This window comes from Musca domestica, unplaced genomic scaffold (assembly GCF_030504385.1).
Source record: "Musca domestica strain aabys unplaced genomic scaffold, Musca_domestica.polishedcontigs.V.1.1 206, whole genome shotgun sequence".
In the NCBI taxonomy this organism is placed as follows: domain Eukaryota; kingdom Metazoa; phylum Arthropoda; class Insecta; order Diptera; family Muscidae; genus Musca; species Musca domestica.
The window spans coordinates 20,179-33,596 of record NW_026712255.1 but is presented as its reverse complement, the minus strand read 5'-3'; the positions used below and the strand labels follow the sequence as shown (position 1 = coordinate 33,596).

General features: G+C 36.3%; 4 protein-coding genes across 4 annotated transcripts; 2 read left to right on the top strand and 2 right to left on the bottom strand.

The window, feature by feature from the left end:
- Window positions 1–714: 714 nt before the first annotated feature.
- Window positions 715–1,401, bottom strand: LOC131802417 (large ribosomal subunit protein uL23m-like). The gene is made up of 2 exons (XM_059122615.1): window positions 1,001–1,401; window positions 715–929 (listed from the first exon to the last, which is right to left on the bottom strand). The coding sequence occupies exons 1-2, from the start codon at window positions 1,292–1,294 to the stop codon at window positions 771–773; spliced, it is 453 nt and encodes a 150-aa protein (XP_058978598.1). The 5' UTR covers window positions 1,295–1,401; the 3' UTR covers window positions 715–770.
- Window positions 1,402–1,555: 154 nt separating this feature from the next.
- On the top strand, window positions 1,556–4,408 carry LOC131802415 (nucleolar MIF4G domain-containing protein 1 homolog). The gene is made up of 2 exons (XM_059122610.1): window positions 1,556–2,614; window positions 2,693–4,408. Exons 1-2 carry the CDS (start codon window positions 1,648–1,650, stop codon window positions 4,354–4,356), a joined length of 2,631 nt encoding a protein of 876 aa, XP_058978593.1. The 5' UTR covers window positions 1,556–1,647; the 3' UTR covers window positions 4,357–4,408.
- Window positions 4,409–4,660: 252 nt separating this feature from the next.
- Window positions 4,661–5,851, bottom strand: LOC131802416 (thioredoxin, mitochondrial-like). Its single transcript, XM_059122611.1, has 3 exons — window positions 5,698–5,851; window positions 5,416–5,609; window positions 4,661–5,096 (listed from the first exon to the last, which is right to left on the bottom strand). The coding sequence occupies exons 2-3, from the start codon at window positions 5,589–5,591 to the stop codon at window positions 4,850–4,852; spliced, it is 423 nt and encodes a 140-aa protein (XP_058978594.1). The 5' UTR covers window positions 5,592–5,609; window positions 5,698–5,851; the 3' UTR covers window positions 4,661–4,849.
- A 2,066-nt stretch (window positions 5,852–7,917) lies between these two features.
- On the top strand, window positions 7,918–12,960 carry LOC101901242 (E3 ubiquitin-protein ligase MARCHF6). The gene is made up of 4 exons (XM_005179010.4): window positions 7,918–9,710; window positions 9,767–9,950; window positions 10,018–10,212; window positions 10,728–12,960. The coding sequence occupies exons 1-4, from the start codon at window positions 8,320–8,322 to the stop codon at window positions 12,171–12,173; spliced, it is 3,216 nt and encodes a 1,071-aa protein (XP_005179067.2). The 5' UTR covers window positions 7,918–8,319; the 3' UTR covers window positions 12,174–12,960.
- The last annotated feature ends 458 nt before the right edge of the window (window positions 12,961–13,418 follow it).

Here is a 13,418-nt window from a genome sequence, read left to right as displayed (position 1 = left end):
CCAAATTTGGATAAGATCACTTTATATGTATTCCATCTGATACAATATTCCAATCATATTTCATATTAATACAATAGAACAGCCATATATATTCAAAATGAGCCATCCACTTATATTTGAACGATACGATCATTCTTTAAAATGTGGATCGTAGCCTTTTTATAACCTCCACCATACATCGTATGGAGGGTATATCAAGTTTGTCATTCCGTTTGTAACTCATTGAAATAATAATTTTAGACCCAACAAAGTGTATATATTCTTGATCAACGTAATCACGCTAGAGTCAAAACGAATTAAAATAGGAAGCTAAAATTTTGCACAGATCTGTCTTTTGTCTGCAGGCAAGTCAAATTCGAAGATGGGTTAAATCGGTGTATGATATCGTATATCTCCCATATAACGGTACCGCCCGATATTCGGTATTTTGATGATTTTAGCCAAATTATTCAATGAAATTGTCTTGAAATCCACAAAAGGAGTTCCTTGTACATTACATTATTTATATAGGTCCACGATGTTATACATCCCCTATATAATGGTTTTTCCTGATATTCGGTATTTTGATGATTTTAAATCAGATTAAATCAGAGTGCACTGTGGGCTGTGTCGTTTTTTTGTCTTTTCCATCTCGTTATTCGGTTCCAACAAGATACCCACCATCTTGGGACATTAAATCCCATTGTTCGTTATCATTAATTTGCAAAAACCTCATTTCTAAACAAAACAATTCACTTAGACTAGTTTTATTCGTATATTAAACTAAGTAACTATATCGAATACCAGCCTGGTGTTCCAGGACGTTTCTTGTTGCGTTCTAAGAACTGTTTGAAACCTTGTTTTGTATCTTCCATGGCCTTCTCATCCGCCTTTTTGGCATCATCCTTCTTGGTAAACATTTCGGGGAATGTAAATTCCATTTCTTTGGGCTGAAAAGAAGGGCATGCAGGAAAATGTATGGAGCTGGAGGAAATAAGAATACATCCACTAGATATCTTACCAATGTTACATAAGCTATTTTCATATCATCATGTTTGGTCACATATCCATAGGTGACATCTCTCTTGGTCGCGCCCAAAGCAATGCGGGTACGCACATCCATTACGGGGACTTTGTAAATCTTTTCCAAATAGTTTTTCACATCATGCTTGGTCATTTCCATGGATACGGAAAACGTAACAATGTTTTTGGGCTGGGGTTCACTGGGCCTGATGAGCTTCATCCAGAAATTGGGCAAGAAAACTCGCAGCTGGGGATTGCCGCGTTGATACAGGGGATACCAACGAGTTGACATTTTATTGGGGTTTAATTTATCTTTAAATCAATTTTTAATTAATTGCTCAACTCTACGTTGTTCCGGATAAAGAATTCAAAGGAACTATTCAATGAATGAAACCTTCTGAACTAGTTTCAGTCTATTGCACATTGTTGACAAATGAAAGAAGAGAAAACAAACCAAAACAGCTGATTTGTTTTCGGCAATGGAAAAAAAGTACTCACCGGTTGGCATACACAAATATGTAACTCTGTGTGCACGTGTAGTGAACAGCTGATGTTGTTGTCTTTTGGAAATTTAATTTGTTTGGATTTAGATGATTTAGGCGTAAAGCAAATCTATTAAAACCCCAATTTTATATAAAAAACAACATGGTAAAACTGAAGAAGCCAAAATCGAAGGAAAAACGTCCAGTGAAATTGAGCCGAAAAGAAATTCGTAAACAAAAATCCGCGGAAAAGAAGGAAAACAAACGTATTTTCTTTTCGAGCAAAACGGATGGCAAAAAACTGGTTGCCGAGGCTAAACAGCAGAAACAATTAAATAATAAGGCCGCCGGTAATAAGAAAAAGAAAACTAAGAAATCCAAGCCCACGGTTAATCCTGAGGATATACCACTGGAACAGCTATTGTCGGGTCATGTTGATTCCGACAATGATGAGTCTCTAGACTCGGATTTTTCGGATGAAGAAGTAGATGCATTATTACCCAATTCTTTGAAAGTTAAACGAGAGGCAGAAGATGAGCCTAACAAACCACCCATTAAGAAGGCTAAGCCACAGACGTCTAATCGACCCAATATTGAAGACCAACATCGTCGCGAATTGCAGCGGCAAAAGGAGTTAGAGTCTGCTTCGCGTAAGCAACGCATAAAACAACTGAAAATTGAAAATGAGGAAGAAGATAAAATCATTGCAAAGTTGGAGAAAAAACTTGGCCTCAATAAAACCAAAAACAAAAATCGTTTGGTTAGAAAAATGTTCAATGACGGATTGGACTTTGCTTTGGAGTTGTGTCTTGATGACGATGAGGAGGAGGAAAAGAAACTGCTGAAGGAAAAACGAAAAGAGGAGTTAAAAAAACAAAACAAGGAACCATCATGGAGTGATGAAGAACAAGATGAGGAACGTTTTAATGCCATCTTTGGTAGTGGAGGTGAATCAGGCGATTCAGATGATGGCCAAGGCTCCATTGATGGAAGCGACGTGGAGGATAATGATGATCTTGATGGGGAAGATGAAGACGAAGGAGATGAAGAATTTGACGAGGATGATGTAGACGACAATGGCAGTGATGTGGAACAAGAAGACGGTGATGAGGAAGACAAGGAAGAGCAGTGTAAGTATCTAATAAAATTCTACAGCAAATTTATTTATGAATGATTAAGACTTTAACATGTTACATTACCTCTTTCAGATAAGGAAGACATCTACGGCCGCAAACGTGACAAAGATGGTAATATTATCACAGAACCCGCCAATGATGGCCCCCAGAAATATATACCCCCACATCAGAGAGCTCTTTTAGCGGCTAAGAACGATGACAAACAAGCCCAAATTCTAGAACGTCTGAGGAAGCAATGCAAAGGTCTGCTAAATCGTTTGTCAGAGGCAAATCTGCACAAGATTTCTTCGGGAATTGAAGAGTTGTATATGAAAAATTCCCGCTTTAATATGAACGAAACCCTTAACAAGTTACTGCAGGAAGCTCTCGTTAGCAAAGTTATGAGCAATGAGCGGATGGTGCAAGAGCATATGGTCCTGCTTGCCTATTTACATGCTCATATTGGCAGTGAAATAGGTGCACATTTCTTGCAAATGTTCATCGAACAATTCGATGCCATTCTAAAGGACATTGATAATGTACAGCAAGAAGATAAACGTCTCAACAATGTCGTACTTCTATTGAGTTACATGTATGTCTTTAAAATATTTGAACATCGTTTGCTTTTGGAGATAATAGATCGATTGTCCGGTCAGCTGAATGAAAAGACCATAGAATGTCTGTTGCTTATATTCCAGTCGGTTGGTTTCAAACTAAGAAAAGATGATCCCTTGGCTTTTAAGCAAATGATGTTAAGTGTTCAGTCGAAAATTGCTGCTTCTCCACTGGAGCTAAAAGAGAATCTGAGACTTAAATTTATGGTAGACATTTTGAATGCAGTCAAAAATAATAACATCAATAAAATACCCAGGTTTGATCCTGAGCTACATGAAAATCTAAGGAAGAAACTGAAGGCAATGCTGAGAAACGATAAATATGTCATAACTCTAAATATTACCATGGAGGATCTGTTAAGAGCCGACACTGTGGGAAAATGGTGGGTTGTTGGTTCAGCCTGGACGGGAAATATAAATGAAATGGCTGCAGCACAAAAGAAACAAGAAAAGGGAGGTGATAGTAGCAAATCTGAGAGATTTTCCGAACAACTACTCAAATTAGCCAAACAGCAGAAAATGAATACCGAAGAGCGACGAAATATATTCTGCATAATCATGAGTGCCGATGACTTCATTGATGCCTTTGAAAAGATTTTACATTTGGCAGTAAAAGATTTACGTTCCATAGCCTATGTGATCATACATTGTTGTCTGAACGAGAAGGCGGCCAATCCATATTATGCTCATTTAGCTCTCAAGTTCTGTCATTACAATCGTAAATACCAATTGGCATTCCAGTTTGCCTCCTGGGATCGCATTAACGAAATCGATTCGTTAAATAAAATACAGGTTAGAAATTTGGCACGTTTCTTGCAACACCTGATCCTGAACAACGGTTTGCAGTTGGCGGTATTGAAAATTATTGATTTCCTGCAAATTGACAAACAAAGCTTTGCCTTAATGAAGGAGATCTGTAAGGGCTTATTGCTAGCCGCCGAAGAACAGGATATTTATCAAGCATTCGAGAGATTGGCCAAAAATAATAAATTACGACAATTCAAGCAGAGCTTAAGACTTTTCCTGCAACATTTTATGCTAAAAGAACAGAGTGCAACACTGAAGCTGTCCGACGAACAGATGGAATTGCTTCAAAGACGTGTGGAATATGTAGATAGATTATTGGCCTATGTAGAATTGTAAATATGTAGCTATGTTTATGTTTAGAATAAATGTTTTTATAAAAACAATGAAATTATGCAGTTTTATTTTGAGAGAGAGGAATTTATTGCTCCATTGCAGAAACTGCAAGAATCTAATGATCCTACCATTATTTTCGATATCATAAAGGAGAAGTCGGTTATTATGGTGACATTTTTACATAATTCTAGGTCCTGGAACAGAGAAAGATACTCACAATGTCTGTGATTGCTTCAAAAACGTATAAAGAGGATTATTAATTTGATTTTAATAATTCTTACGTTTTATAAAAACAAAAATTATCATATCTTTTCCAACAGATCAACAATTTAATAAGCATTTTTGGTCGACATTATACAGAGGATTTCATTTACGGTTAAAGATGATTTTAAAAGCTAAACATATTATTTTAAAATTTTTATACTCCAAAGTTAAGAGCTACTGTTTTGTTTTTTAACGTGTGGCGATCACGTTGCTGCTGCTCCATAAAATTTGTTTACTTATTTTCTTCAACGGTTTTCTCTATCCAGGCCCGCAATTTATCAGTGTCTTGTAAACCAACCATGCGGTTAACTACTTTACCACCTTTCATAGCCATCAATACGGGCACGGCTGCAACATCGTAATCCAAAGCCAACTCGCTGTGTTCATCGATATCAACTTTTGCCAATTTAACAGCACCAGCCTTTTCACCAACAATGGATTCTATGCGTGGTGTCAACATTTTGCATGGATTACACCATCTGCAATCAAGTAAACGAAATTCGATTAAAACGTAGGAAACTTAAACTTAACTCTAGTTTAGTAAAAACTCATCAACTCTTCTTTGAAAAATTTTCCAGTGGTAGGTATTTTACCCTGATTCTGGGAAACTTTTTTCTTGGGGGACCGGGACCCCATATTTTCAAACCGGATCCACCTACCCGATATATAAGCAAAATAGCTATTGTTTGAAAGCTTATCCAAGAAGTGATCGAAATTTTTTTACTAAACTAGAGTTGTTCCGAAACTTATATAACTCTATAAGATGCTGCGGGGGCATCTACCACATTGTACACTTACGTTGCAAAGAAATCGACAATTACAACCTTATCACTCTTCTTGACTTTGTTTTCGAAATCTTCAATGCTTTGAACTTTGAAAATCTCATTTTTGACGGTGGTGCTGCCGAAATGTCTAGTGGCCAAACGTGTTGTGGTCAATGATTGTCCGGCTTTTTGTACAATGCTGCGCAACATTTTTGAATTTATTTGTATCTAAAATATAATGTGAGGAAGAAAACAATTAAAATTTGAGTATAATAAAATGATATAATTAAATAAAAATAGGCCTTATAAAACGTACCTTCTTTATCAAGATTTTGTAAATATTAATGCTAGAGATAATTATTGTTCTTTTTGCCAATCACTGAACGTACACCACTTCGAAACAGCTGAGCGTATGAAGTCATTTCATTGCGGGTGTTCACACCGGACAATTTACGGTTAATTTCCAGAAATGTAATAAATCCAAACGGTCGGTTCCTGATCCTTCAGGAAAACATGGTACCATGGCCCTATTATAAAGTTGAGGGTACATAAGCAGGTTGGCATATTAATGCCAAATTATAAGGGGGAACGACGGCAGGATTCGAGCGCGGCTCTGACATTTCTTTATGATATACCACAAAATATGTCATGCGAAGAGTTCAAGCTGCATATGTACCCTCACCTTACGATCTACAAATAATACTAGCTGATACCTACAAAGAAAAGTTATTATATTAATTGTGTTCGTAGATGGTTGATATCGGCTCACACCTTCTGGAACCTCTTCCATAATGAAATAAAATACAGTGAAAAGGTAAGAAGAGCTACCAACTGATTGACGCGTATTAAAAATATTAACCAGTTTTGATATGGAATTGAAATATTGAATAGTTTGGATTATATTTCTGAAAGAAAAATCTTATAAATCTCCATTTTAAAAATAAGGAAAAATATCAAATAATTTAAAACAACTTTTTGCATCTTGGTAGAATAATACAGGTGAAAGCAAGTGTTGTTGTGCAACAATCGTAACAACAACCACATACAAATTTGTTTTTGTACGTAATACAAGTGTCAGAGTTGTGTGTCCAAAAATGTAAACAAAATAATTAATTTTCAATAAATTATTTGAATTTCAAAAATATACATTTTAGGCAAAACTATGCCCTACAGTGAAATTTTATATAAAAAAGTGTATACCTATTGTATATCAAGAAATGGAATTAAATCACAAAACGTCATATCGAATTTGACACCAGTATAACTATAGAGTCAAATCAGCTGGGACTTGCTGTTACCTGCAATAATTATACCATGCAAAAATATGTGGACAGACCGACGTGCGGACGGACATATAACCGATTGCAAAAATAGTAGATTATTGAAGGATTTGGAATAGAGCTAATTTTTTTCGATGGTGACTGACTTATAAGCGTAATTAAGTTTTTTTCTTTTAATAGCTTTTAAATAGCTTTCTCGGGCGTCTGTATGCTTTTTAAATTTCATAAATGGAGTACATTTTTGTGCATTTGAACAGGTTCCAAACATGATGCACTACTCGGAAAGGCACGACTTCCAATGTGATCTCATTTTGTTGGCATGTTGCTTTATACGGATTATATATTGCAGCTTATAACAATAGACAACTTCGTGAAGAACCACGGTAACCAAGATTCTAATCTCCTTTCAATATTAAATGATTACAATTTACAAAAAGTTGCAGACACAGACATTCGCCATCAGTTACCATCTGAATTAAAGCAACATAGATTATCAGGACAACTGAATAAATTTATTTACAAAAGTCGACGTATGTCACCATAAATATTTTTGACAGTATGCGCCCATTTCTGTATAGTTTTTTTTTGGTAGTTGTTCCAAATATGTTATACCTCCGTATTATACCATAGCTTTAGCTTCTTGAGCCAGTAAAATCATTCCATCACATGGAACCACTTCCATTAAACTTTGCTGGGACTAGGTGTGACTCGTTACTTCTCCTGCAGGAATTGTCCAGCAACAATTACAATTGTTTAATTGTATGCTCTTGTAAAGTCAAAGTCATTTTTCGAGAAAAGTAATTAATTTAAATGAGATGTTAAAAGAATAATGAAAAAAAATGTAAACATATGATTGCATGACTTCATCTTCTTAATTCTACCCATGGTAGAAGAACATAGGTAGATGCATCCACGCTTGGGAACATTGATATGTCAAAATTTTTTAAATATTTTGTCAAAAAATAATAGATTTTTATTATGCTATGTTTTATTATACAAAGCAAACTGGGGTTGTTATGAAATGCATTTTAAACTGTTTTTACAAATTTCAATAATTTTTCATTAAACATTTTAACTTCCAAAAAAGGTTTGACAGTTCATTGCGCCAGCAACTATGTCGATGGAACAACCTGCTAGATGGCAACATTGATTATATGTGAATTAGCGCCATCTACATTATTTCCTTATATCACTCTTTGCAGCAAAATGCATATGTCAAATAAATTACGCAAATTTAAAGAATCCAGTAAATAAATAGATAATACAGCAGTAAATATGCATTAATAAATTCCTTTAAACAAAATACTAAATTCTAATAATGACGTCGTTCAATTAGAATGTGAATGAACTGCAATGAATTGTTTGTTTTGAGCGTTTGACGCAGGTGACAGTTCGTGAAAGAAAAAAAAACAAAACCAATAACTGAGAATCAAAACAGCTGCTATCGAGCGAAATTGACGTGTTGCAATTGTTTAATTGCTTGCTCTGTGGTAAAGTCGAAGTACATTTTTCGAGAAAAAGTTTTATTTTTTTTTGGAGGAAAAACGCGTAAAAAATTGCTGTGAATTCGTTGATAGCTTTTTGGATAAACCATATCCATGTTGCTACCAATGTTGTAGAGAACAGATTATAGACATCTGCTTCATTACAAATACACAATGGACGATTTATCTCAAGGCGACATTTGTCGCGTTTGTCGTTGTGAAGCCTCGTCGGATCGTCCTCTGTTCTACCCATGTGTTTGCACGGGCAGTATAAAATACATACACCAGGATTGCCTGATGCAGTGGATGCGCTATTCACATAAGGAATACTGTGAGCTATGTGGCCATCGATTTAGCTTCCAACCCATCTACTCGCCTGATATGCCACGGGTCTTACCGTTGCGGGATGTTGCTGGAGGTTTGTTGTCGGCCATAATGAAAGCGGCAAAATCTTGGGCCCACTACTCCCTTGTGGGTTTGGCTTGGTTTGTGGTAGTGCCGTTGTCTGCATATCGGACATATCGCTATTTGTTCCGAGCATCGTCATTTGATATGATATTGTCCTTGCCTTTCGATATTTTTTCAACGGAAAATCTTGCTTCAGATGTATTTCGAGGCTGCTTTGTAGTGACGTGCACACTGTTATCGTTTATTGGATTGGTGTGGTTGCGAGAGCAGATATTGCTGGGAGGTGGACCGGATTGGTTGGAAAGGGATGATGCTCCTGGAGCAGGGGCAAACAATGATGCTGACGATGAGGTAGAACTGAATCTTCCGCCGGATGGAGGTGGAGCTAATGCTAATGCAGGAGATGAGGGACAGGACAATGTGGCAAATGCTCAAATAGAAGGCAATGGGGCTCCAGCTGTCCCAGCGGAAGCGGCAGCGGAGGGAGATGTTGCTAATAACAACAATGACATCGCAGATGGGAGGGTAAATAATGCTGAGGCGCCACCTGTAGTAGAGCCTATGAACAATAATGCTCCTGCGGTTGCTGATCCAGTTGAAAACGAGGGCGACCCTCCTTTGGAATTTGGTCCCCAGCTGCCTCCTGCTCTGGCTGCAAATCGTAATAACAACAATAATGCTGCTAACCCCGCCGAAAACGACAATGATGAACCCAATTGGAATCCAATGGAATGGGATCGGGCAGCGGAGGAATTGACTTGGGAACGTTTATTGGGTTTGGATGGATCCTTGGTGTTCTTGGAACATGTGTTTTGGATTGTCTCCCTCAATACAATGCTAATATTTGCCTTTGCTTTTTGTCCATATTGTATTGGCCACTTTATATTAAGTTCACTAGATCTCATGGACCCGGAGAAGCCACTATTACATTTCCATGGTTTAATAACAACTTTATTTGGCTATTGTTTCATTGGCATTATATTGGTCGTTTTACATTGTCTGGCAAGGGCATTCCATATGCGAAGAGTACGCAGTCTTATTGGTTTGTGTTATATTGTGGTAAAGGTGTCACTGCTTTCCGTGGTGGAGATTGGTGTTTTACCATTGGTATGTGGATGGTGGTTGGATATATGTTCATTGCCTCTATTCGATGCTACGTAAGTACGGAATATTTTGAAATGAAATTAAATATTAAATAAAATTTATATTTTAGGTTAAAGGATCGCAAGACTAGCTTCACAGCTGCACCTGGAACATCTCTATTCGTTCATTGGATGTTTGGTATGGTGTTTGTGTATTATTTTGCCGCCTTCATTTCATTACTGCGAGAAGTTCTTCGTCCTGGGGTATTGTGGTTTTTGAGGAATTTAAATGATCCTGACTTTAGTCCCATTCAAGTTAGTAACTATTAAATTCTTTATTTTTTTATATTTATTAAATTTTCTAATTTTTTTTGAATTTCAGGAAATGATACATTTACCCATTCTAAAGCATGTTCGACGTCTAATATCATCTGCCATGATATTTGGATCGGTGGTATTGTTGATGCTGTGGATACCGATACGTGTACTAAAGACAATTTGGCCAACGTTTTTACCATACACCTTATCAGGCGATTCAGATGTCAATGAATTGAGTCTGCAGTTGCTTTTACTGCAGGTAGGTTCAGTAGATTAATATTATATACAACGAGTTCTGTCGAACATATTTAATGTTATCTTTTTTAAATAGTAAATTTTTAGCCATTACATATTTGAATCCATCTTAGATTGCAGTTTATTATACAAATTAGTACGAAGATCTTTAATCAATATTGTTTTATATACCTACAGGGTGAGATAAAAAACAACAAAACAAAGTCAAACAAATTTTTTTAAATTTTATTGAATGAAAGCAAAAATGTCGGAAATAGCATAAAATTTTAGAATGAGTTTAGATTTGTTCGAATTGGTCAGCGATGGTACGAGACACTAAAGATTTATTCACATTTAAATGCTGGAGTGCTCTAACGATGGCCACTTGTGGTTTTCCAGCCAAATACAAAGAAATCAGAACGACTGGCTTAGAAATGACAGCAGTCTGAAATTGGTTGCAGTTTTTATATCTCCCCCTGTATTTAAATTGTAAATTTTAATTTACCCTAATTTAATTACCTTTATTTCTTTTTTTTCTAGATCGTTCTCCCTGGATTCTTCGAACAGTCACACACTCGCGTTTGGCTTAAGAAACTCCTACGAATTTGGTGTATTTGTGTTTCCTGGGTATTGGGCATTCGTAGTTATCTACTTGGTGCTGATCCGGAACCTGCGAATGCAGAAAATGCTAACAACAACAATGCCAACAATCTGGAACCACAACCGGCCAATGAAATTGTTGCCAACGATGAACCGAATGCTGAAAATGCCGCGCAAAATAATGCGGAAGATAATAATGTTGCCGAAGAGCCTGCTCCTGTACAACCACCCATACAAGCACAACCGCCTCCTCCTCCACCGCCGCCGCCGCCACAAGCCGAACGTAATTTGGCTGCAGTACATCACGCCATTATACACCGAGATGTGCCTGTTGCGTTCCAACCGTACGACAAACCAACAGTGTTTCCTCTAAGACTGTGCGGACTATTATTCTTTATGTGTATTTCATTGGTGATAGCATCATTGGTAACACTCACAGTGCCCGTATGGATAGGACGACAGGTGATGTCACTATGGTCTGTGGGTAGCATAACAACACAAGTGGCCGTCCAGGGTGCTGAAGTAACGCCACGTCCACATGAATTATATACTGCCGCCTTGGGTACTTATCTTTGTTGGATGCTGACCAGGGGTATAGCCATTGCCGTAACCCTATTACCTCAAGGACGTGCTGCCGTAATGGATAAAATCAAGCAGTGGCTTAAAGTGGGCGCATCGTATGCCCTACCCGTCTTGATTATTGTTCTAATGCTGGGTGTTATTCCACTCTTATTCGGCATGCTTTTGGAATTGGTGGTGGTGATACCGGTACGTGTTGGTGTTTTACAAACTCCCATCTACTTTATATGGCAAGACTGGGCCTTGGGTGTCTTGTATACGAAAATTGCCATAGCTTTGACGCTAATGGGTCCTGATTGGCATTTGAAACGGGCACTAGAACGAGCATATCGTGATGGTTTGAGGGAAATTGATTTAAAGTTTTTAATCACTGAACTGGCAATGCCTGTTATCACATGTTTTGGCTTAGCCCTTGCCATACCCTACGTTCTGGCTCACTCAATTTTACCAATATTCTTTACCGACCCTTGGGTACAATTGGAAATAGCTCATTTTGTTTATCCAGTATTCTTTTCGGTTATTGGCGCCATTGCATTAATTTATTTCCAAATAAGACAATTTAAAAAACTTTATGTAGCAATTAAGGTGGACAAATATTTGGTGGGTCAACGTTTGGTTAACTACGAACATCGCAAAAAACAGCAAGAGGCTGCCGAAGAAAGAGCAGCACGACAAAAAGAGGAGGAGGAACAGGAACATGTACCCATTGCCAATATTGTGGAGCAAGCTGAATTGGAAAGGAGACGACGACAAGAAGTTGAAAGGCAACAGTTGGTACAGGATTTGGTGAGAGATGATCTATTATAAATTCAGTTTCGGTGTCACACATTCGAAGTAATTGTCGTCTAGAAAATCTTACTGAAATGTAGTTTAAAATTCAATTATCCAAAAACCGTTACGAAATTCTTTCAACACGCTGCGTAAAGGCTGATGAAATGTTATGAGTACGTTTGTTCGTTTCTCTGTCCCGAATCAAGAATAAAATGAGTTATTACTTTTTAAAATAACTAAAATTTAGAACTTTTATAAATGTATGTTAAAGAAGTATGTGTAACCAACCAATAACACATTGTTGTATGAAAATGAAACAGAAGTATAATTATGCTGAAATCAAGGACTAACACCCATGTTAAAGATATAAATGCCACTCAACCGTTTTCTCTTAAATTCCACAAATCAATATAAATACATATGTATGTATGAATTTATGTACCCCGCCCATATGCACGTATTACATAAATAACAACGGAAATATTACAAAAAAAAAGGTATTTAGCATTAATGGAAACGGCATTACTTTTCGTTACATAACGTCATTGCTTTCATAACGAAATCTAAAATTAAATTTAACTGCAATCCGATGTGAAGTTCAAAATCATGCTCTAAACACAAAACAAAACTCTGTCACCGGCAAATTGCCATTCCACCTTTGAGTTTCCATGATCGGTTTTCTATTTCATTTGTTTTTTTTTGTGTATTATTCTCCTTTTCTATCACCCACTGAACTATTTTATTTTTGTTGATAAATATATAGAAATATGATATGGATTATTTTTTTATTACAATTTAAAATTGAATAAACCCAATTTTAAAAGAGCGCCTATGGTTTTAATTTTAAGGTGTTGTTTTTTATTGTTTCACAATTCTAGTAAATTAAAGGAAAACATTTTCATTAATATAGATCTGTAATTTTAAGTTTCATCTGAAATCATCCAACACATATTTGCTTCATTTACCCTTATTAATGAAATGAACCTTGTATTGTATATTTGTTCGTATCCTGATCGAAATTTGACATACAGATTTTATTTAAATATTAATTTTTAAGCTTTTAGAATAAAACATAAAAATAAATATTAATATTAAATAATGATGTGAAAATTTTTTTCTTTGGAATATTATAAATAAAAGACAACTTGAAACCACAACAAAATATAAGAAATGTTTTTTTTTAATTGTGTAGTACTTAAAATGGTACATATTGCGGCGGTGGAAGTATTTAATATCATTCTGAAATTTCGCATGCATATGCATATTTTTTTTACAATGGAG

Coding starts and splice junctions, on each gene's coding strand:
- LOC131802417 (XM_059122615.1), bottom strand. CDS start 1,294: ATGTCAACTCGTTGGTATCCCCTGTATCAACGCGGCAATCCCCAGCTG. Junction 930..1,000: donor AAATAGCTTATGTAACATTG/GTAAGATATCTA, acceptor CCTTCTTTTCAG/CCCAAAGAAATGGAATTTAC.
- LOC131802415 (XM_059122610.1), top strand. CDS start 1,648: ATGGTAAAACTGAAGAAGCCAAAATCGAAGGAAAAACGTCCAGTGAAA. Junction 2,615..2,692: donor GGAAGACAAGGAAGAGCAGT/GTAAGTATCTAA, acceptor TACCTCTTTCAG/ATAAGGAAGACATCTACGGC.
- LOC131802416 (XM_059122611.1), bottom strand. CDS start 5,591: ATGTTGCGCAGCATTGTACAAAAAGCCGGACAATCATTGACCACAACA. Junction 5,097..5,415: donor ATTGTCGATTTCTTTGCAAC/GTAAGTGTACAA, acceptor ACTTGATTGCAG/ATGGTGTAATCCATGCAAAA.
- LOC101901242 (XM_005179010.4), top strand. CDS start 8,320: ATGGACGATTTATCTCAAGGCGACATTTGTCGCGTTTGTCGTTGTGAA. Junction 9,951..10,017: donor CTGACTTTAGTCCCATTCAA/GTTAGTAACTAT, acceptor TTTGAATTTCAG/GAAATGATACATTTACCCAT. Junction 10,213..10,727: donor TGCAGTTGCTTTTACTGCAG/GTAGGTTCAGTA, acceptor TTTTTTTTCTAG/ATCGTTCTCCCTGGATTCTT.